The sequence below is a fragment of the Pleurodeles waltl genome, chromosome 7 (genome assembly GCF_031143425.1).
Source record: "Pleurodeles waltl isolate 20211129_DDA chromosome 7, aPleWal1.hap1.20221129, whole genome shotgun sequence".
Taxonomy (NCBI): Eukaryota; Metazoa; Chordata; class Amphibia; order Caudata; family Salamandridae; genus Pleurodeles; species Pleurodeles waltl.
In genome coordinates, this window is record NC_090446.1 from 9,302,086 (window position 1) to 9,326,129 (window position 24,044).

General features: G+C 49.0%; 1 protein-coding gene across 1 annotated transcript in view; it reads left to right on the plus strand.

Annotated features, from left to right (window-relative positions):
• Positions 1–24,044, plus strand: part of LOC138303539 (gastrula zinc finger protein XlCGF57.1-like) — a 90,247-nt gene that overhangs the window by 61,288 nt on the left and 4,915 nt on the right. The window contains exons 7-8 of the mRNA XM_069242768.1: positions 12,603–12,680; positions 13,415–13,513. Coding sequence (XP_069098869.1) covers positions 12,603–12,680; positions 13,415–13,513 — 177 coding nt within the window. The remainder of the gene's footprint in view (positions 1–12,602; positions 12,681–13,414; positions 13,514–24,044) is intronic.

A 24,044-nucleotide genomic window follows, 5' to 3' on the forward strand; every position in this document is an offset into this window, starting at 1 on the left:
CTGGTGCTGGCGGTCCTCTCTGTCCCAGCGGGGCTGGTGCTGGCGGTCCTCTCTGTCCCAGCGGGGCTGGTGCTGGCGGTGGCCTCCTGGGCAGCTGGGCTGGTGCTGGCGGTGGCCTCCTGGGCAGCTGGGCTGGTGCTGGCGGTGGCCTCCTGGGCAGCTGGGCTGGTGCTGCTGGCGGTCCTCTCTGTCCCAGCGGGGCTGGTGTTGGCGGTCCTCTCTGTCCCAGCGGGGCTGGTGCTGGCGGTGGCCTCCTGGGCAGCTGGGCTGGTGCTGGCGGTGGCCTCCTGGGCAGCTAGGCTGGTGCTGGCGGTGGCCTCCTGGGCAGCTGGGCTGGTGCTGGCAGTGGCCTCCTGGGCAGCTCGGCTGGTGCTGGCGGTGGCCTCCCGGGCAGCTGGGCTGGTGCTGGCGGTGACCTCCTGGGCAGCTGGGCTGGTGGCGGTGGCCTCCTGGGCTGCGGGGATGATAACGGTCTTCTCCGCCGTGCTGCTCTTCCCAAACTTGCTGAGTTTCTTGTGCCCCTTCCCCACCTTGGAAGGTGTCGCAGCTGACTCCACACTCCCACCTGTACCCCTGGGAGCGGCTTTGGTGGCTGGAGTCTTCCCCCTTTCCCGCCGGGCACTGGCCAACTTCTGATGCTTCACAGGTGGGGGACTGTCTGTGCTGTGGCTCCGTGCCACACTGGCTGCCCTGGTGGCCGGTGCACTCTAGATTCCGGTGACTACAGGCACCACTGGTCCCGGAGATGTTGTGGCTGAGGTGCTAGTTCGGGACCAAGGAGACGGACGGGGCGGGGGAGGTGTGGGAAAGAGGTCATGGTTGGACAGTAAACGTTTTTTAGGAACACTGGGACGGGTAGCTGGAGGGGGTTTGGGAGTGGAGGAAGAGGTTGTGGTTGTAGGAGGTGTTCGTTTGCTGACTTAGGGTGAAGGTGCATGCGCTGGAGGCTGTCGTGAGGTGGATGGCTGTTGGGTGGGTGTGTGCCTGCGTTTGTGTATCTTGGGAGGGGGGTCACAGACACACTGGGAGAGGACACAGGGGACGTGTGAATGGAAGTGGGGGTGGTGACTGCACGTGAGCGGGGTGTGGTGGTGGGTGTGCTGGAGATGGTAGTAGTGGCTGTAGAGGTAGTGCATGCAGGTGTGAGTGTAGACGAGACTGGGAGGGAGGAGGGAGACAAGGAGGAGGTGGACACAGTGGAGGCAGTGGATGTTGGTGTGTCTGCATGTGTGTGATGCTTGCGTGATGCTTGCGTGAGTGCCTGTGGGATGTGTGGTGCTTATGTTCGCCTGAGCTTCCCTTGTGTGTTGACGTGTGTGCATGCTGGTCTGTAGGTGTGCTTGTGATAGGCTGGGGTACAGGGGATTGGGTCAGGGTGGAGGAAGTTGGAGGGGGGAGGCTAGACACAGGGACAATGGCTGCCATCATTGCTGAGGCCAGAGTCTGAAAAGCTCGCTGAAGGGCCGCCTGACCAGAATGAATGCCCTCCAGGAATGCATTTGTTTGTTGCAACTGCCTTTCTACACCCTGGATGGCATTCAAAATGGTAGACTGCCCAACAGTGAGGGACCTGAGGAGGTCAATGGCCTCCTCACTGAGGGCAGCAGGGGTGACTGGGGCAGGGCCTGAGATGCCTGGGGCGAAGGTGATGCCCACCCTCCCGGGTGAGCGGGCACAGGGCAAAGGCTGAGGGGCTGCTGGGAGGGCGGTGCTGGAAGGGGGGGTGGCGGCTGTACCTGTAGATGGGGGGGGCACAGATGATGCCGCCACCACAAGGGAGCTCCCATCAGAGGACGAGTCCGTGTCACTGGTCTCAGCTCCTCTCCCCGACGTGGAGCTCCCCTCGCCCTCCGTCCCACTGGTGAAGTCCGATTCCGTAGTGTGGCCCTCCATGGCCATGTGGGATGCAGCCCCCTTGTGCTCCGGTGCCACTGCTCCTCCGCCTGATGATGCTAATGCACACAAGAACAGGGAGACCACAGAAAGGGGGGGGGTGACAGAAGAAAGACATGTTGAATGCATGCATTACCGCTACCGTTGGCGAACACGACAGACAAATAAGCCCCCTGCAGTACGCCGCGCTCATGGGCTCCACTGTTCAATTCCTGGGAAATGGCCTACTAGGCTATGAACGACATCTGCACACATGGATGACACAGGGGCATGACTAGGTGTAGTTGGCACTCTGTAGAGGTGCGTTGGGGTGCCACATGGCCTGCCTTACGGAGGGACCTTGCCTATGGAACTCGCCCTGGCCTAGGGAAACCCACAGCCCACCTCCCCCACCCAGACACCTCCACTGCGCGCAAAATCAGCAGAATGAGAGTGTACTCATCCACTTGTGGCTGCTGTGATGCCCTCAAGCGCATATCCAACTCCGGGTACGCCACCGCCAGGATCCTGAACATCAAGGGGGTCATGGTGCGACGGGCACCCCTCCCACGTTGGGAGGCCATCCCCAGCTGAGCCTCCGCCGTCTTCTTGCTCCAGCGGCGAATGTCCTCCCATCTTTTCCGGCAGTGGGTGCTCCGTCTGTGGTAGACCCCCAGGGTCCGGACATCCTTGGCGATGGCACACCAAATATATTTTTTCTGGTGGGCGCTAACCTACATGATTTGTACAGGGGGAAGAGAAAGTTATAACCAACTCCACCGTCAAAGTGATTGGCCCCCATCCCTACCCTTGCCATGTGGCACATGCAGTCACCGTCGTTTCATGCACGCCGCACTCTCTCCCCTTCCTTCTTACATCCACCCCTCTCCACACAGGCATAGCCCATACAGCATGCTCCCAGTGTACTTACCTGTTTGTCTGGAGGACCGTAGAGTAGCGTGTACTGGGGGAGGACCCCATCCAAGGGTTTCTCCAACTCCTCCGATGTGAAGGCAGGGGCCCTTTCCCCAGACACTCGAGCCATTGTCTCTTCCAGACCGAGGTCACAGCAGCACTTGCAGTGTAGTTCCTCTCCTGTCGAAGATCAGGTATCGAGTGATTGAATAGATAGAAAATGGCGGTCACGTCCGCGGCGGTGCGTACCGTCACCGCCGGCGTACATCGTCATTGGCTCCTGGGACCCATAGGGTCCAATGTTAACCAATGCAGCATTGCGCCGCGGTCTTCGACCGCCTACCGCGACAGTGTACAACGCCAGCGCAGTTGCCTCACATCCCATTGTCCCACTTTACAGGCCAGGCAGCCGCCATTTCAGGACCCCACATGGCTTCATTTTCAACTGCGTCACACATACCTAGGCCTAGACTCAACACACATACAGGCCACTTTTTAGATTATGAATGGTGTTCTGTGTAAGCTGTGGGTACGTACCTCTAAGTTGTTTGACTCTGTGCTCGCTGTTGTCCTTCATAGGCACCGTCCGCTGGGACATGTGAGGAGATGGTGGCATGCTCCGGTGTACAGACCATTGGTGGACCTGTCGACAATGGAGGAAAGACATGTGATAATCACATACAGGCTTGACCGTCCTACAATCCAGGAACTGTGTACCCAGCTGGAGCCAGACCTGATGTCAGCAATCCGCCATCCCACAGGAATCCCCCCTCAAGCGCAGGTGCTGTCAGTGCTCCATTTCCTTGCAAGTGGGTCATTTCAAACTACAGTGGCCATAGCATCAGGGATGTCCCAGCCTATGTTTTCCAACGTGTTGTCCAGAGTGTTGTCTGCCCTGCTGAAACACATGCGGAGCGAAATCGTTTTCCCTCAGGTGGAGGATTTGCCTACAGTGAAAGGTGATTTCTATGCCCTGGGACATATCCCCAACATCATAGGTGCCATTGATGGGACACATGGCTTTGGTACCCCCCCCACAGGAGTGAACAGGTGCACAGAAACCGGAAGAGTTATCATTCCATGAATATACAGATGGTATGTTTGGCAGACCAGTACATCTCCCATGTGAATGCCATGTTCCCTGGCTCAGTGCATGACGCCTACATCCTGCGGAATAGCAGCATCCCTTATGTGATGGGTCAACTCCAGAGGCACAGTGTGTGGCTATTAGGTGAGCACCTGGAAGCTAGTCAGTGGGAATGGTTGTCTGGGTCTGGGGATATCCCTCGAGGTTAGTGTGTGTCTAACAGTTGTCCCTCGCCATTTGCAGGTGACTCTGGTTACCCCAACCTGTCATGGCTACTGACCCCAGTGAGGAATCCTAGGACAAGGGCAGAGGAACGCTACAATGAGGCCCATGGGCGAACTAGGAGGGTGATCGAGCGGACCTTCGGCCTCCTGAAGGCCAGGTTCAGGTGCCTCCATATGACAGGTGGATCCCTATTCTACTCACTAAAGAAGGTGTGCCAGATCATCGTGGCCTGCTGTATGCTTCACAACTTGGCTTTGCGACGACAGGTGCCTTTTCTGCAGGAGGATGGTCCAGATGGCGGTGTTGCTGCAGCTGTGGAGCCTGTGGACAGTGAAGACGAGGAAGCAGAGGAAGAAGACATGGACAACAGGGACTCGGTGATCCAGCAATATTTCCAGTGAAACACAGGTAAGAATACAAACCTGCCTACTACATGTACTTAAACACTACTGCCTCTCTACTGTCTGTCGTTTTCACCCAGTGTATGGGCACTGAGTTATCACTTTCCCTTACGATTTCACAGATCTGTGTCCCACAGTGTGACATCTGCTTTGATTCCTCATGGACTAGAGCTGTGTGACATAGGTATGTTGACATTACAAATGAAAGAGCTTTTTGCCACAGTTATTGCTAATACAGTATCCCGAAATCACAGACTGACTCCAGATTGTTTTGTGCTTTAAGGATGTTTATTTTAGTGCTCAAAATTGGAGGGGGTAGCAAAATGGTGAGGGGTGATGGTGGGAGAATGTCCATGGCAGAGTCCAGTCTATTAGTCTCACAGGTGCATTGCCCAAATGGGCATAGGAAGTGGAGCTGGGGCAGTTTAAGGATGGACAGGGTGACAAAGTGGGACAGTAGGATGACAATCAGGGTGGTCTCATTTCTTGGCGGGGGTCTTGGTATCGTTCTCTGTCTTGTTCCTGGATCTCAGGGACCGTTTGTGAAGTGGTTCTCCCTCTGCAGGGGGTGGGGTGCTGGTGTTGTGGTCCTGTGGCGGTGCCTCCTGTCCACTAGCGCCGGCGGAGGTGGTGGGCAGTTCATCGTCCAGGCTAGTGTCAGGGGCCCTTTGTAGTGCCACAGTGTCCCTCCTGGTGTTGAGTACTTCCTTCAGCACCCCTACGATGGTGCCCAGGGTGGAATTGATGGTTCTGAGTTCCTCCCTGAAGCCCATATACTGGTCCTCCTGCAGGCGCTGGGTCTCCTGAAACTTGGCCAGTACCGTTGCCATCGTCTCCTGGGAGTGGTTTTAGGCTCCCATGATGGAGGAGAGGGCCTCATGAAGAGTGGGTTCCCTGGGCCTGTCCGCCCTCTGTCGCACAGCAGCCCTCCCAGTTCCCCTCTGTTCCTGGGCCTCCGTCCCCTGGACCGTGTGCCCACTACCACTGCCCCCAACTCCCTGTTGTTGTTGTTGGGGTGGTGGGTTAGCCTGGGTTCCCTGTAGTGGTGGACACACTGCTGATTGACGTGTCCTGGGGAGGGAGGTATGGGCCCGCTGGGTGGGTGCTGTGCTGGTGTTTCCAGAGGGGGGAAGCTCTGTGGTGGCCTGTGACTGGGTGTGGGGAACCGACTGTCCCGAGGTCCCCGATGGGCCGGGCTGGTCATCTAGATCCAGTTGGACACAGGTGCTATCATCACTGTGGGCCTCTTCGGTTGGTGGTGTGGACATGTGTGGACCCTCCTGTCCGGTGACGTTGGGTAGGGGTCCTGCAGGGGTATAAAAGGATGTTTATTACATCTTTGTGTGGCATGGTGTGCAATGGGTGGGTGACCGTGTACCCCAGTGCTTGCATTCCTGTGTGGGACCTTGTGTGATGATGGTTTATGGGGGTGTATGGGTATGTGCAGTGGGCATGCTTTAGTGTTGTGTGTCCATGCTTTGTTGTTGCATGCAGGGCTTGGGGTTAGGATGTGTGGTTTGTGATGTTGGGACATTTGTGAGGAGTTAGAGTGATGGGGGTGAGGGTGAGGGTGGGGGTATGTGCTGGCATGCAGGTAGGGTGGGGGATGTAATAGTTAAGATTTAACTTACCAGAGTCCATACCTCCACCTACTCCTGTGAGGCCCTCAGGATGCAGAATCACCAAGACGTGCTCCTCCCATGTTGTTAGTTGTGGGGGATGAGGTGGGGGTCCGCCGCCAGTCCGCTGAACCGCCAGGTGGTGTCTTGAGACCACGGAACGCACCTTCCCCATAGGTCGTTCCACCTCTTCCTGATGTCCTCCCGATTTCTTGGGTGCTGTCCCACTGCGTTGACCCTGTCCACTATTCTTCGCCATAGCTCCATCTTCCTTGCAATTGAGGTGTGCTGCACCTGTGATCCGAATAGCTGTGGCTCTACCCGGACGATTTCCTCCACCATGACCCTGAGCTCCTCCCCTGAGAATCTGGGGTGTTGTTGCTGTGCCATGGGGTGGTGTAAGTGATGTGTGGGGTGGTGTGTGGGGTGATAAGTGTGCTGATATGTAGTGGTGTGTTGTGTGCGGTGCGTGGAAGTTATGTGGGTGATGGTGTTGTGTGCCTGTGGATGCTTGTATGGTTGATGGTAGTGTCTCTCTCTGGCCTTCGTTCGTGATTTGTGGTCGTAGGGTTTATGGGTGATGTGGGTGTGTGTTTTATATTGTATTGGGTGTGTGGGAGTGGTGTGTGTATGTGTATCAGGTGTGTGTATTTCGAATTGTCCAATGTGGCTGTGTTTTGTGTATGTGTGTGTATTTTGAGCGCGGCGGTGTGTCCCGCCAATGGAATACCGCGGTTGAAAGACCGCCGCGTGGCTTCGTGTGTCTTGATAGTGTGGGCGTATTTCTGTTGGCGTGACGGTGGAGGTTTTGTTATCGCCAGTTTATCACTGACCTTTGGTGTGGCAGACTTGTGTGGGTGTCTGAATTTTGGGGGATTCCGTGCTGTGGGTCATAATAGCTGTGGTGGATTTTCACGGCGGTGTGTTGGCGGTCCTCTGCACGGCGGTACGCAGCTTTTACCGCCAATGTTGTAATGACCGCCATAGTCTTGAAATACTAAGCGTATTGAAAACTGCCCCATGTCTTACTGCATTAATACGTTCAACAGTTACTTTAATGTGCAAATTGTACAACGTGACAACTTCAGGCCCTTTAAAGTCTGTGCTTGCCCAGTGTCTTGCACTGCATGCAGCATCAACTTTCAAAGAAAATGCTCTAACCAGGCATCAGGAAGCACCCACAGCTGCTGGATGCAATCAGTCACACAGAAATATGAGCAGACAGGTCTTTAAGTGGGATGAAAAGAGTGGGGGCTCTTTAAAAGGGAACATGTAAAATACATTTCTGTGACCATCTGACCTGTATTTTGATCTCTGTCTGAGATGTTATTGCATCCCGAAATATAACACAACAACTGACATAAACCTAACCTGTCAGTACTATTGGCTTTGTCAGTGGTTGTTAGCTGTTTACGATAAATGAGTAACAACAATGATTAGTTATAAATAATTAACATTGGAAATGTTTAGTTCTGAAATTGTGAGACTGTGAATTAAATATTGAGGCCTATGGAAGGAGTAAGGTCTTCAGTTATGTGTGCTTTACGTTAGATATGTTTGCCATTTTTCTCTTCACATCTCTTCTATCTGCACATTTTCAACCTCATCTTTTTCCTCTTCAGCACCCTCTTTTCCCTCTCCCCTGAATGCACTTCCTGGCATCTCCCTCATTTTACCGTCTCAAACATACACTGCACTCACTCACATTTAAGCACTTTATTTCATTTTGCTTTTGCCTTCTTAATATTTTGACCTGTACGCACCCCTTCACACACATTTATACTGAATTTCATTTGCAACTGGAATACATGACCATTGTTCTGTGTGCTCTGCAGAGAGACCAACCGACTGTCAGGCACTTTGCTTTGCCTTAAGCCTCATCACCAGCCGTCTCAATCAAAGCCCCTCATAAGCACCTGTCACAAGTCAAAGTGTGCACTATGCAAGAGTAATACAATGCACGGAAAGACAGGATGATGAAACAGCTAACTCTCTTGGGGAATGCAACATTAAGTAAAACATGTGAAATAGGAACTAAACTGCTGACACACATTACACACACTTTAACATTCGTTGTTCGCATATCAACCCATGTTTGTGGCATTAATGTTAAGGGCATGAAAACCGGGTCAGATTTAACACCATACAGCAGATAACTGCCTTTTCTGTAGGCACATCTTTCTCCCCTTGCACTTAAGTCAGATCGGGTGCCACATGGAGGAGGTTAGTGTGACAATGGGTCTCAGTACAATAAAAATAACACAAGATCAACATTATAACACTTCCTGTTACCGAAGACAAGGCACTGAGTCACACATGCTTGTATCCAATCTTTCTGTGTGACGAATGGGGATAGGGTGGGATCTATGCATGTGAATGACAGACAGCTGCCCTCACGCCGGGATGAAGACTCCCAACGCCCAAAATCATGAGACTAAAAGCATCACTGGCTTATAGTGCATACTGCCGTAGACCACAAAGGAAATGAAGAGCTTTAGAGCAGTCAGCCCTGCATCGTGCATCACAGTGTAGAAAGATGATTTACTGCCTGTCTTTCGTCTCCTGCTTCAAAGCGAGGCGGGGAGACAGCCTGGCACAGATCTTATCTGTAAACAAATCGATCTATTTAATATTTTTTTATATGAATGGGTATGAATTTCAGAGGGGCGCAACTCTTATGTTCAAAATACGTGGATCCAGGATTATCCAGTGTACGAGTAATCACTGTTATGCTACTGCCACTGCAAACCCCTGCGTGTCCTCCTTCCCACCAAGACACTGGTCCTGTCAGGTGCGGCTCCCCTCTTGTGGTCTTCCTCCCGCTCCGGTCACCGCTCTGTGCTTCTGGATTTTTGTTCTATCTCTTCAGTCTTTACAAACAGTTCCTCTTCACTCCCTCTCTTCATTAGCCCTTTTCCTTTGCTTCTCTGGTCATCGCTCTCTCCTTCGCTGTTCCTACTTTCATCCTCCTCGCCTCCTCCACTCGCCTTGTTCTTCACTACCTTTCCCAAGTCACTGCTCCAACAACTTATTCTGCATGTTACTCTCCATGGAGAAATTATTTAAAAGGAAAGACAACTAGGCCCCTCCTGTCCAGCTCTGACCACTCTCCACAGCATCCTAGAGTTGTCTCCCAGAAGCAGAATTCAAACACACCAGCGTCAGTCCTTCCCACGGATCTTGTACAAATGAAAGATGAACCAACCTACCCAGTCTGCGAGTCTGTGCTAGTGCTGTCACAGCCCCACACATGCAGAAAAACATGCAACGTTTCAGGGGCAATGATTTTACAAAAACAAATCACAGCTTCAGAAAATGAAAAAAGCCTGCCAGGCCATCATGCTACCACAAAATGTTGGGCCATAGTTATTTTTTTTTTATGAAAAAGTGTGTGAAATGTTGGTGAGCACTTTTATTGAAAAATCCCGACCGACCTGTCAGGGAACTCCTGATACGTATAAAGTAGGACCCTATGGTGTGAAGGGAGTTTGTGGTAATGCTCCCACTGCAGATTCAAGTGACAACTGTGCCACCCAAGGATGGGACAAGGTCCAAGGCAGCACCAACAGGTCACCTTGGTAGGCTTTGGGGTGTCCGGGTGCAGAGCTGGGTTTCAGCGTCAAGTGCCCCTTTTAAATCAATGGAAAACAGTCCTGATGAAAAGAGGCTGCAAGCAGGCACTGAAATGCCAGTCTGGTGGAACTCACGGGAGGCTTTGGTCTCGCAGGACTCTGGCACACAGGGACACGGTCGGTTCACAGAAACTCTGGCTGGGGGGGCTTGTGTGCAGTGGTGCTTTGACTGGCAGGTTTGTGTTATGGGAGGCTCTCACGGTTCCTGCTGTCCTTAAACAGAGGCTGCCAGGAGGGACTGGGGTACCAGCCTGGGCAAACCCAAAGGGAGGCTCGGCTTTTGAGGGTTTCTGGATCCCATTGGCACCATTGATGCACTTCAGCTAGGGCTGTTGGGCTTGTGTGCAGTGGTGCTTTCTGGTGTTGGGTCACTGTGGTCCAAGGCGCTCGTGGTTCCTGCAGAAAGAGGCTGCAGGTGGTAACTGGGGGACCAGACCTGCCAAACCAAAGGGGGATCAGCTCTTGAGGGTCTCTGTACCTCAAGGCTCCATTGGTTCAGTGGTACCCGGGCTGGGTGGCTCATGTGCACGCGCTGCTTTGTCTGGCGGGGTTGCGCTGGCAGAGGCTCTCCCTGTCTGACTTTTTGTTGCTTGCAGAATACAGGTAAGCAGCTCCTCTGCTCCAAAGCAGATGTTGCTGGCAAAGTGAAGTCGTGGGTCACTCCCCCATAGCTTTGGGAGGTGACATCACTATCTGGGTGAGCTGGGTCCGCGCAGTTGTCGAGGTCCAGCCGCAAGGCAGGGTTTTGCATCAAAAGTTGTGGTGAAGTTGGGAGTTCTCGCGTCGTGGGCTCTTCTTTGTCCCTCTGTCTTCTCCAGGCAGATGAACCTCCGTTCCTGGTGTCGGGGGCCACGTAAATACTGATTGGGGATGTTAGGGGAGTGAAGGGTAGTAGCCAGTGGGCTGCTTACACTTGGGGTTTCTACACCTCCTATATGAGCACTTCCTGTGGGGAGTGGGCATAACCGTGTCCCAGGGATCTTAATTCCACCAATAACAAGATGGTGGAACCCAACCCTTCTATTGTGAAGCACATCAGGCTACTCCCCCAGGGGTGTGACTGGCCTGGAGGTACAACCCGCCTCCTCAATAACTAATTTCCCACCTGTCCTGGTGCCAAGTCGGCCACAGGCAGGGGGTGGCATCTCCCAGGTCTGGGGGAACCCGGGGTCTCATATCAAAGGTGGCAGGGACTTTGAAGTCCCTGGCCTTGTTATGCAGATTTACGAGCCATCCTGCTGGAGGAGGTGATAACACCTTCCTCTGGAAGAGGCATTGTTTCTGGCCTCTGAGTGCATGGGATCTCACCTCTTCTAGTGGGTCAGAAACTCACCTGTGGTGGTAGACTGTTGAATACCAGTCAGCTAGCTAGAGGACTAGTAGGGTTTCATGGGGCACTTCTATGGTGCCCTCTGGGTGTATGTCATAGTAAGTCCAATACTGGCACCAGTATGGATTTATTAAGATGAGGTGTTTGATGCCAAACACCATAGGTTTCAGTGAAGTCATTATGTAGCTGTGAAACTCATTCTGACCAGTGCCCAGTACATACCTTAAGATGGCTTCACTGTCCACTTGCAATATCCATCAGTGGTACTAGACATTGCTGGGCATCTCTGCTCACGCAGACGTACTCACATATAATATAATGCCTTAGGCCATAAGGCCTGTTGTAGGGGTGACTTACATATATTAGATGCAGTGACATGGGCAGGGCACACAGTGAGTGTGACACGTCCTGTTTTCAAATATGGTTTGCACCATGTCACGCAGCGTACGATGGCGGTGTGTGTGTAATCTGTGTGTGGATCCATTAGGGTAGCATAATACATGCTGCAGCCCTAAGGGACGCTCTTTGGTACCCATGCCCTGGGTACCAGTGGTACCTTTTACTAGCAACCTACTGGGGTGCTAAAGTCCATGCCAGTTGGGGAACAATTAGACATATTGCCATTGACTGCAACTATATCATGCCTCATCACCCCAAGACCAAGAACATTGCTTCAGCATCGCACACTCCCTCAGTCGGAAGCCATTTAGGAAAAACCCATCTTGCAGCACAGATGTACTTACAGGTAAAGAGAGAATACAATGCATCTATAACTATGTTGTACACAGTCGCATGGAGTAAAAAATAACCCGAAGGCTTGGCCACACAAAGGAAGGTTTAATAGGCTACACTCGAGGGATCTGGTTTAACCACGTGCGCCCACCTCCAAGAGGAGGCAAAGAGGGAGGGAAAAAAAGTTAGAACAATTAAGGCTTTCAGGCTGTAACCACTAAATGGCGTAATATGCGCAGCATCTGACTCTAGTCGAGCTTCAGGCAGCACAACCATCGTCACACGTAACTTGTTTCTTCTCCAGTAGAAATGCAGTTTTCTAGGGGGAACGGGCATTACTTGATCTTGACTTTTGAGAATAGAATTAAAGAACTCGTCCAATGCTTCCTCTGAGGGAAGGTACTGGAACGAAACACACTTGCTGATCTATTGAGGCCATTCGAGATGATTCATGCACAGAAAATTGAGATTTATTAGAAGTTTGGGAAAAGAAGCATTTACTCAACAATTTGAATTCACAAAGTATTTTGCTTGTTATGTCTGACTTTATTGACGAAGCAGCCTGAATGTAGTAGACCGTAGACTATAATTTTTAAATGTGAATTCTATTCTTTTCAGAATAGAGCAACCTTGTGGCTGGGATTCCAGGAGATTTTGTTTGCACCGTCTTGTCTATATATACACGTTTGGGAACGTGCTAAGGTCTGCAATGGCCTGAGCCAGAGCTGCTTGTAAACGGATTATTGCGTAACTGTCTAAAGAACTCACATTAATTAACCCTTTTTGCAGGATTTTCCTCTCCCAATAATGATCTTGACGTGAAGAACGAGGACAAGCCTGTTCCATCTGTCATCAACCCTCCCTCAGGTTTGTTGTGATTGCTTCTAATTCCTTACAGGGCTGTGATTGGCTGGCTTCCAGATGGTTTGCCACATCACAGTCTGCAAATACTCCTTGTCAGTGTGGTACGAACGCTCCCACGGTTCAGACAGTAGGAGTCTGATTACGGTCCGCTGTGTTACTATCTCGATAGGATATAATGGAATTGTAATACAGCGGACGGGATATCCTTCACGTTTGTGATGGAGTAACCCTGTCTGGAGTGTGGGACTCAAGATAATTAGGTGAAAATTGCAGCCACTTGTAATAGGTGCCTTTAACTGGGTTTCCCAATATCTGTTTTACTTTGAATCACAATGGATTGTGTATACTTTCTAATCAGCGCACTCCCTCTGCATCTAGGTCTGAGGGAAGCATGGTTTTCAGATGACACTGCCGGGGCGAGCCCTTTGTGAAGACTCTGCTATAATTCATTGTTGTTTCGTTTCAACATTACCAGGATTACTTTTACAAACCTCTTGTGAGGAATTTCACTGTGGAGAATATAGGGTTCCACTTCCTGACCCTAACTCCTGCCCCTGCTTTTAGACTGACCCTCTGCCTAACCGTAGACTTTTCTCCTAACTTTTGTAGGTCCAGATGATGAAATAACACCTACTATCCTGTCCGTTACCTCACATGTCACACTAACTCTGACCATCTGTTGAACAATGAATTGCTTTGTGTTGTAATAGTATACCTCATCTCTCTTTATCCACCAGAGTCCGAAATTATTTCCTTTACTATTAAAGAGGAGGAAGAGGCTCATTGCATCAGCCATGATGACATTAAGATGCACAAGTGTGCCATCGGTTCCTTGGGTAAGTACTCAGGAGTGGTACACAGTGACAAAACCCCACGCTGTACCCCTGGCAAGCGTGTGTGTTATGTGCAATCTTTCATATTTAGTCACGTTGGACTTTTCCTCTATTTGCCATCCCATATCTCTTCTGATAATCTTCATTTCCACTTCAGGGTTTTCTGCAGCTGGGAAAATTATTTTCTTAGTGTAGGTGACCATTGTTTTTGCCTTCTAGGGTACATTTGAATATGTGCATAAATTGATGTTCCTCTTTACATGACAAAGGAAAATCACCCTCTGCTTCCCAGCATTACACTGGGACAGAAAATAATCCTGTGCACCAAAATATGTTTGCCCCCATTAGTGAACTAAAGTCCTCAAAAAAGTGGCCCATATTTACAAATTGGATCAGTTTTGAACTTGTATAGACACACTGTTAAATGTTTTGCAAGGTATGGGAGACTGAATAACAGTAAAAGCCAGCCCAGCAAACCATAAAACAGGCCCACAATAAGCCAAAAAAGAACAGTCCACGCACCTACCTTTCAGTTAATCCACAACAGGTCCAAGATTAAGTGATCGCTCAATCCTCTGCAAATCTCCTGTTGTACAGTTCCGAAATATGGTCCAAATTATCTCTTGTGATAGGAAGACCACACTAGGGTCATACACATCATTGATGTTTAGCAGCAGGTGCCCTCACCCACTAACCAAGTTGGTGGCGTGGTTCATCATTGGGCATACGTTCCTCGTGGGGCCGGTACTGCAGTGCCCTACGGGTCCCTCAAGATGATTCTTTGCTGAGACCTTTTTTTTTATTCAGTCTTGGAGTCCATGTTCATGAACTCTGAATGTAGATTAGATTGGCCAAAGAAATGTGTAGAGGAACCTTTAAATTAACTAATAAGCCCCTTAAACAGATTATTCTGTTTAAAGTAATTTGTTGGGAGAGGGCACTTTCTCCTAAACGTTAATGCTGCGTTTGACCCTAGTGAGGTCCTCTTATCACAAGAGACAATTTGGACTTTATTTCAGAGCTGCACACCAGAAGATTTGGTTATGACATTAGGGCGGTAGTGTGCTGGGCCGGCCCTAATCTTCTCTTCAACTCCACTAGTGTCGGCTGCTGACATTTGAAAGTGGTGGGGCGTAAAAGTGGGGTATGACTTTTATGTAGTGAGTGAAGCGAGCAAGCCTACTTGACAGTTGTGGGGTCCAAGGTGAGCCCTCTTCCCAAGAAAAAATTGAAAAAAGATTGCCAAAGGGTGGATTTGAAAGGAAATGATTTAAGGAGAAAGCAAGGTTTATAAAGCAGTGGGAACGTATAGTCTTGAAATACTAGGCGCATTAAAAACTGCCCCATATCGTACTGCATTAATGCGTTCAATGGTTACTTTAATGTGCAAATTGTACAGTGCGACAACTTCAAGCCCTTTAAAGTGTGTGCTTGCCCAGTGTCTTGCACCGCATGCAGCATCAACTTTGGAAGAAAATGCTCCAACCAGGCATCAAGAAGCACCCACAGCTGCTGGCTGCAATCAGTCATACAGAAATATGTGCAGAGAGGTCTTTAGGTGGGATGAGAAAAGTGGGGGCTCTCTAAAAGGGAACATGTAAAATACATTTCTGTGATTCCCATAGTGTGCCACCCGGCGTGTATTTTGGTTTCTCCCTGAGATGTTATTGCATCCAGAAATTTAACACAGCAACCGACATACACCTAAAACCTGTCAGTACTATGGGCTTTGTCAATGGTTGTTAGCTGTTTACGATAAATGAGTAACAACAATGATTAGTTATAAATAATTAACATTGGAAATGTTTCAGTTCTGAAATTGTGAGACTGTGAATTAAATATTGAGGCCTGTGGAAGGAGTAGGGCCTTCGGTTATGTGTGCTTTACGTTAGATATGTTTGCCCTTTTTCTCTTCACATCTCTTCCATCTGCACATTTTCAACTTAATCTTTTTCCTCTTCATCACCCCCTTTTCTATTTCCCCTGAATGCACTTCCTTGCATCTCCCTCATTTTACCATCTCAAACATACACTGCACTCACTCACATTTAAGCACTTTATTTCATTTTGCTTTTGCCTTCTTAATATTTTGACCTGTACGCACCCCTTCACATACATTTACACTGAATTTCATTTGCAACTGGAATACATGACCATTGTTCTGTGTGCCCTGCGGAGACCAACCCACTGTCAGGCACTTTGCTTTGCTTGCGGCCTCAGCAACAGCGCTCTCAATCAAAGCCTTTCATAAACACCTGGCACGAGTCAAAGTGTGCACTATGCAAGAGTAATACATTGCACGGAAAGACAGCATGATGACACAGCTAACTCTCTTGGGGAATGCAACATTAAGTAAAACATGTGAAATAAGAGGAACTAAACTGCTGACACACATTACACACATTTTAACATGCATTGTTCGCATATCAACCCATGTTGGTGGCATTAATGTTAAGGGTGTGAAGACAGGGTCAGATTTAAAGCCATACAGCAGATAACTGCCTTCTCTGTAAGTAAGCACGCGTTTCTCCCCTTGCACTTAAGTCATATATTTGGATACATTTTTAAGGGAACAAGAATCCTGCTCGTCTTTTGGAACAGTTTACGAGGAACAAATACAGTAGCTCCACTTCTAAAGGAGCCAGTGATCTGCTGCCAGGGCCCGGGGTGCCACATGGAGGAGGTAAGTGTGACAAGGGGTTTCAGTACAATAAAAATAACAAGATCAGCATTATAACACTTCTGAAGACAATGCACTGAGTCACACATGCTTGTATCCAATCCTTCTGCGGGACGAATGCGGAAAGGGTGGGATCTATGCCTGTGAATGACAGACGGCTGCCCTCACGCAGGGATGAAGACTCCCAACACTCAAAATCATGACGCTAAAAGCGTCCATGGCTTACAGTGCATACTGCCGTAGACCACAAAGGAAATGAAGAGCTTTAGAGCAGTCAGCCCTGCGTTGTGCATCACAGTGTAGAAAGATGATTTACTGCCTGTCTTCCATCTCGTGTTTCAGAGCGAGGCGGGGCAGGCAGGCAGGCTTGACAGACAGCCTAAACTGAAATGCATTGATTTGTTTAGAGATACAGTAGTATCTCTAAACAAATTGATCTATTTAATATTTTTTATATGAATGTCTAGGAATTTCAGAGAGGTGCAGCCCCTCAGCCTTAAAAGAGAAATCGCCCTGCACTCTACTTCAATGCACGTCCTTAATCATCTGTACAGACACAGCGGGCTGGTTGGTTGAGGCTGAAGCTAGAGTTCAGTGTAGAGCTCCGAGACTGGAACGCTGACTCCCGACCTCCAGGAAGACATACACTAAATTAAATAAAAACATTTTTATGCACAAGGTAATTGCAGGTAACAGGATACAGCTACTGCTGGTCCCTGGAAAACAGGATTCATAAGAAGCCTTGATCTAGTAAAGACTCAGAGAAATATTTTTTTCATTGGAAAAGTTTATTTCTTTTCACCTCTAAAACAACATCCTAAAGTTTCCATGTTCCGCACCTTGGAAACAGGTATCATGGCAGTCCTGCCTTCTCCAAGCTCTAGTAGCACCATACTTACCTGTTATTCCAGTAATATTCTAGGGCAGAGGAGCCCAGTGGCAGAGGAAGGACTGGTGCAGGGAAGAGAAGAGGGAGAGGTTCCACTGGGGGGACTGCGTCCACTGGAACCTCTCAAGTTAGTGGGAGCACATGAATAAAACGAGAGAGCCCAGGGCTGTGTGATGGAGTGGTGGTCTTCCCAAAGAAAATGCTCACATTGAAATAAAAGGGGAAAACCTCTTATGTTCAATGTGTGGTTCCAGGATTATCCAGTGCACGAGTAATCACTGTTATGTTACTGCCACTGTGTCCTCACTTGCCTTGTATACTTTCATTCTGAGCTCCAAGATCTTTACTCTGTTCGAGCTCCCCCGGGAAGATCCAAGTACTCAAGGTGGGAAGTTCAGGAGGTAAGACTGGTGTACCAACCCTCTGCCGTGTCTTGATCCCATATGGCTTTAATCGTCAGACGGTTACAGGCAGGATGTTTTATCCAGGGTCTCCACAACTTTGCTGCATCCTTCGTACAAAATCGATTTGAGTCCACCTTACATTTGTTGACCACAGCGCTCAGCTATTCAGATTTGGAGGGGGCTTTTGGAGATTCCATTCCCTCCAAATCTCCCTTCTACCCAACAGTATGAAAAAAAAACAGCAGGCTTCTTTTGTGACCATACAAGTTTCCTATCTTGGGTGACCAACCAAAGAGGATCAGTTCTGGAGTCCTTTCAAACTGTAAGTCTAACACCTCATTTAATACCCCCCGAACCTCTGCCCAGAAGTTCTAAATGTGAGAACAAAAAACAAACATATGGAGGTCACCTGCCATAGGGAGGCCGCATTTCCTGCAATCCATATTCCCTGCAACTCTGAATTTGGCTATTTTCTTAGGGGTGTAATACCACCTGTGGAGGAAAAAATATGATTTCTTCTTAAATACGCTGGTTTTACCACTTGGTAAAGAAGGCGCCATGAGACTAACCATAAACGTCTTCATTTGGAAGAAGTTCACCCAATAAGGAGGCAGAGAGATCCTGATCTTGATCTAGACTTTCCAAAAATAAACTATAATAGGCCGCCACTTCTTTCTTGCAAATTGGTCCTTTGACCAACAACTCCTCCAGCTCATTTGTGTCAGCTCCCACTTCTCGTGACGATTGGGCCCAACTTTGTAGTTGATAATATTTGAATTTTGATAGGGACCCCCGCATCTTTGCCACAAGTTCCTCCTCTGAGTTAAGTTTCCCATTTTGGAGTATCTGACCCCATCTACAATGCCTGCCTCTTTTGAGGGAGTGATAGGGGATCCTTGAGGCACTCTGGTGTACCAGGGGAGTCCCACACAGGAGCATAGATGCTATAGTATGACATGTTTGTTATTTTCCTTATCTGGGCCCATAGCTGAACGGTAACCTGCAGAACTTCCAGTCTTACTTTTTTTGTAAAATCTGGGATGGCCAAATTTGTACATGAATTTAAACCTGTCTCTCCTCCCACTCCTAACATAACCATCTTTAGTTTATTGCCCCCTTTCCCTGATAGCAGATCTTTTGCGTTCTTTAGCTCAAAGCCCTGACGTATAGTTGGATATCTGGCAAAGCTATCCCTCCTCTATCATACTCCCTTCTGAGCTTCCTCCTTGCAATTCTGATTCACTGTGAAGCCCAAATGAAGGAATCCAGTTCAGATTGTAGTTTTTGTATCTTGGTCTTCTTAAAATGTAGAGCTATCATATTAAAAAGGAAGGTGAGTTTTGGGAGGATGGACATTTTTATTCGATGTACTCTTCCAAATAAAGTTAACGGGAGGTGAGACCAACTTAACAAGAGTTTGTTAACCTCTCTTGTAACGCAATTTAGGGCTACGTCTGCAATAGCTTCCAAGTCATTACAGATTTTGACGCCCAGATATTTTATTTCTTTTTTTCAGACTATGCCCCTCATCCATGTTCCATGTCATGATTTCTGTTTTAGCCATATTGACTGCATACCCCGACACCTTGCTATATTCTGACGTCAGGTGCTCTAAACCATCCAGTGTGGAAAGCAGATCACTAGTATAGATCATAATGTCGTCCGTGTGTAATGATATTTTCTTTTCTCTATCAACATGGGCGAATGGCTTAGTTAAGTGATGCTTCCTAATCTTCAAAGCTAGTGGCTCAATATAGAGATTAAATAATAATGGGGAGAGCGGACAACCCTGTCTAGAGCCCCTCGTAATTTTAAACGCTGTAATAAAGTTCCCATGTAGCAATAATCTAGATGACGGGGTACTATAGATATCTCTCAGCACCCTGCAAAAGTTTTCCCCAAAATTAAGATACACTAAAAGGGTGTTTAAGTATCCCCAGCCCACTCTTTCGAAAGCCGTGGTAACGTGTAGGATTATTACGGCCAGAGGGACTTTGTTTGCCTTTGCCGGGTCTATGGCTGCAATCAGTTCGTAAAATTCCCTTTAAGAATCCCTTCTGATCTCCCTGAATCAATTTCCCTGCCACCTTCCCCAACCTTTTACCAAGATGTTTGAGAAAAGCTTATAGTCATTTTTCAATAATGAGATTGGTCTATACGATTCACATGTCAGAGGGTCCTCCCCTGGTTTTAGTAGAAGGGTAATCACTTCCTCCTCCCATGAATTAGGAAGGGGTATCTCCACTAAGAATGCCGTTGAATAGCTTAGTTAAGACCGGGTTGATTATCTCCTTCATCCCTTGATAGAATTCATTAGGCAGCCCGCCAGGTCCTGCCGCCTTCCCCTTTTTGTCCTTGGTAACGACCTGCAGCTCCTCCGCCAATGTTATCGTCTCCTTTAACCCGACCTTCTCCTCCTCAACAAGTTTTTCCATCTGCAGATCTTCAAGCCACTCCGGTCTTAATGATGGTATTTTTGCTGGGTCTTCAGTATATAAGGACCTAAAGAAATTCGCAAAGGCCTTTTGTACCTCTGAGGACTCCTTCAACACTTTCCCAGTGGTATTGCATCTTATCTCTCTTTCTTCATTTCTTGTTAAATCTGTCTTAATTCTCCAGGGAGGGAGGGTTCCAGGGGTAAAAGGGGGTGAAGGGGAGCACAAGGGGGGGAGCATTACGAGAAAAGAAAAAGGGGTGTGCCTCAGAACGCAGCAGATTCTCGGAGGGACTACAAGATACATAACTCATAAGAGCTAGGGAAGTAAAGGAGATGGACGATAAATGATTTCAACTCCTATCCTGGGATGTGAACGGTCTCCGAATAAGGCCTAGGAGAGACTATATCCTTCAATATGTAAGGGATGCCCTGGCCCAGACAGCAATACTTCAGGAGTCACCCATCACAAGCAAAGAATCTCACGTAATTTTTTAATCTATGGGGTGCGTGAAACAGATGGTGTGCACAGACAATATGTTTTACTCGAGGAGGTTCTAATCTTTATTATGAAACAGCTAAATGCCTCAATTTTGAGCTATAAATCAGATGGGAAGGGCAGGTTTGTTATAGCAAATATAAAAAATTACGAAAATGTTTACACACTAGTAGGTTACTATGGTCCTAAGACGGATGATACAGAGCCCCTGCAAGAATTGTGCCAAGAACTGCTAGACGCCCCTCATCCAGTCATAATCTCAGTTGATTTTAATGCTGTTCTAGATAATTCATTGGATAAATCAAGTAAAAGTAGATCCCTAGGGTGCCCAAAATCACAGACATACGTACATACATTAGGTCAGTAATTTGCGTTCTTAGACATTTGGAGAGAGAATCATGGACGGTCCTGAGGTTACACATACCACAGTAAGGAATATAAACATCATTCTGGGACAGATCACCTTTTTTATATACAGGGCACTTAAAGGGGACATTTTGGACATCCAGCACACAGCAGTACACCTGTCCGAACACACAGCGGTGGTCTTGAGGATGAAGTGTATATCCGGGGTACAAATGAGGAGATGGACTTTAAATGATCAGGAGGTGATAGAAGCTTTGAAGGTTAAGACAAGCGAGTTCTTTGAACTCAATATGAAGTGGGCAGCACTTTATGTGCTTTGGGATCCCTACAAGCCCTTCATAAGGAGTGCCCTGATCACTATTTCAGCTACAAAAAAACCAGGGATTATAGGAAGACAATACAGGAGCTGGAGAAAGCCAATGCCCGTCCAGAGGGGAAATTGGTAGAATCACAGACACCGGAGAAGGTGGGTGAGTCCTTGCGGAATGAAACTCTACTGAAAAGGGCCTCCTTAGGTGCCGTCATAGAAGCCAGAGTGAAAGATAGATGGGAAGCACGTAAATTAGCGCACTGTGAATATGGTGAAAGTGCAGGAAAACTCCTGGCCTGGAAAATTAAGACAGATATAACAAGAAATTAAGCAAGAGAGATGAGATGTAATACCACCGGGCCTTAATTGATTGTTTTTGATGAAAAAGTGTGTCAAATGTTGGTGATCACTTTTATTAAGAAATCCCGCCCAACCTGTCAGGGAACTCCTGCTATGTTGGGCAAGCTAGGACTGGGGCAGTCTGCCTGTCCAATATAAAGTAGGACCCTATGGTTTGAAGGGAGTATATGAAAATACTCCCACTGAAGATTCAACAGACAACTGTACCACCCATCTTCCACCAAGAAGATGCAGATTACTACTGGGCCGCACAATTCTGAGATGCTACCATCCGCCAATAAGGCCCTTTAACAGACTTGCTAGAATGAGCAGATTTTCCCTCATTGCACTTCACCCCATTATATAGTATTGTGAAGAATAATATGTTTTATGTCGTTGAAATTGACATTCTTAATTCCTAATGTCTTTAAATTGTTACGTTATTAATATTTTTCTTTGCAACAGGGCATGAGATTATTTCATTTCGTATCAAAGAGGAGGAAGAAATTGATGGCTCGGGCTTTAACCACGCTAATTGTTAGGAATAGGGGTCTCTAGTTGGCAGTCGATTTGCAAGCTGTCCAAGTAGGGACCCTCACTCTAGTCAGGATAAGGGAGATACCCGCTCCGATAATCCCTGCTCACCTCCTGGTAGCTTGGCACAAGTAATCAGGCTTATTTCAGAAGCAATGTCTAAAGCATTTGCACATAACACACAGTAATAAGTGAAAACACTACAAAAGGACACCACACCGGTTATCTGTATAAAACAAGACCAAAACGAGAACAATCCAACATACAGTAATAAAGATAGGAACTTTGCAAGAATGAGCTTAAAAATACAATTCCTTGAAGCTAGTTGCTCCACCTAGGGCTATCACGGCGTCGTGAACAACAAATCAAACAGTTCAGGCCGGCCGCTGCATTGTGGGCTAGCTACGGTGTTGGGAAGACCCACAAACAGTACCTTGGAAATGCAGGGTGTCATGATCCTCGTGATGAGATCAGGAGAGCGGGGTCGCTGGTGTTGCAGTGTCGGTTCCAGAGTCGGTGCAGGGGTCATTGGGCCCTTGAAGTCACAGGCGTTGCAGATCGAACTCAGGGCTGATGAAGTCAGGAGCGCTGACGTGGATAACATCAAGGCTGCAATGTGAAGCGGGATGATGCAACATGCGGTGCCCACAGGTCACGGTGCAGGCAGCCGCTCGGTGACGGCGTCCAGCGGCGTCAGTGAGACCAGGGCTGCGTTGTGAAGCGGGGTGGTGCAATGTGCGGTGTTGCCAGGTCACGGTGCAGGCAGCGGTGTCATAGTTGCTGAAGCGCTGTCGTCAGTAGGCCCAAGCTGGCGGTGCGGGACAGTGCTTTGTGTCCCTCACAAGCGCTGTCCACAGGCCACGGTGCAGGCAGGGATGCCTGGTGACGACACTGGAGTCGATGGTGCTGGTGTCAGTGGACCAGGGCTGCGGTACAGGAGTAGTGACCCTTTGCTGTGTTGCTTTGCTGGGTTGGCCTGCAGTTGCTGTTTCTGCCTTAAAAGAGAGCAAAGGGTGAACTTTGCTGTGTATCCTGCTTGAGAAAGTTCTCCAAGGCCTTGGAGTACAGCTTTCCTCCTATTGGAAGTCTCACGGGCACCAAAGACTTCAGTTTCCACGACCTGCAGCACTGGGAACTGTGTGTTTTGTGTTATTCCAGCGGAGAAACCATTGCGTTGCTGCCAACGAAGCCGCAGGCCTGCACCGTGACCTGCGGACGCAGCACGAAGCCGCACTGCCCCACTTCGCACAGCGACCCTGGTCTCACCGATGCAGTCATTGGATGACTTCACTGAGCCGCTGCTCGCACCGTGACTTGTGGGCCCGCACTCTGGCATCGCCTGCTCACACCGCAGCCTGGGCATCCCCTACGACGACGATGCTCCTGCTGACACCGGCACCACTGCCTGCACCGTGGCCTGTGGACACCGCTCGTGAGGTACAAAAAGCACCATCCCGTCCTGCACCGCAGCCCTGGTCCACCGACGCCAGCACCATCCACTCCAGTGTCATCACCAGGCATCCCTGCCTGCACCGTGGCCTGTGGACACCGCTTGTGAGGGCCACGAAGCACCGTCCCGCACCGCCAGCTTGGGTCTACTGACAATAGCGCTTCAGCAACGACGTCACCGCTGCCTGCGCTGTGACCTGGCAATACCGCATGTTGCACCACCCCCTCTTCACACCGCAGCCCTGGTCTCACTGAGCCGCCGTCACCCAGCTGCTGCCTGCACTGTGACCTGTGGGCACGGCACGTTGCATCATCCCGCTTTGCACTGCAGCCCTGATGCCATCCACGCTAGCACTCCTGGCTTCATCAGCCCAGAGTTCGATCTGCAACACGTGTGGCTTCAAGGGCCTGATGACCTCCGCACCGATTCTGGAACTGACACCGTGACGCCAGCGACGCCGGTCACGGCTAGGATCATGATGCCCTGCAATTCCAAAGGTACTGTTTGTGGGTCTCCTCGACACAGTAGCTGGCCTGCGACATCGCGGCTGGCTTGAACTGATTTTTTTAACACAACTCTGTGACACCAGGTGGAGCTATCGACTTCAAGGAACTGTATTTTGGAGGAAA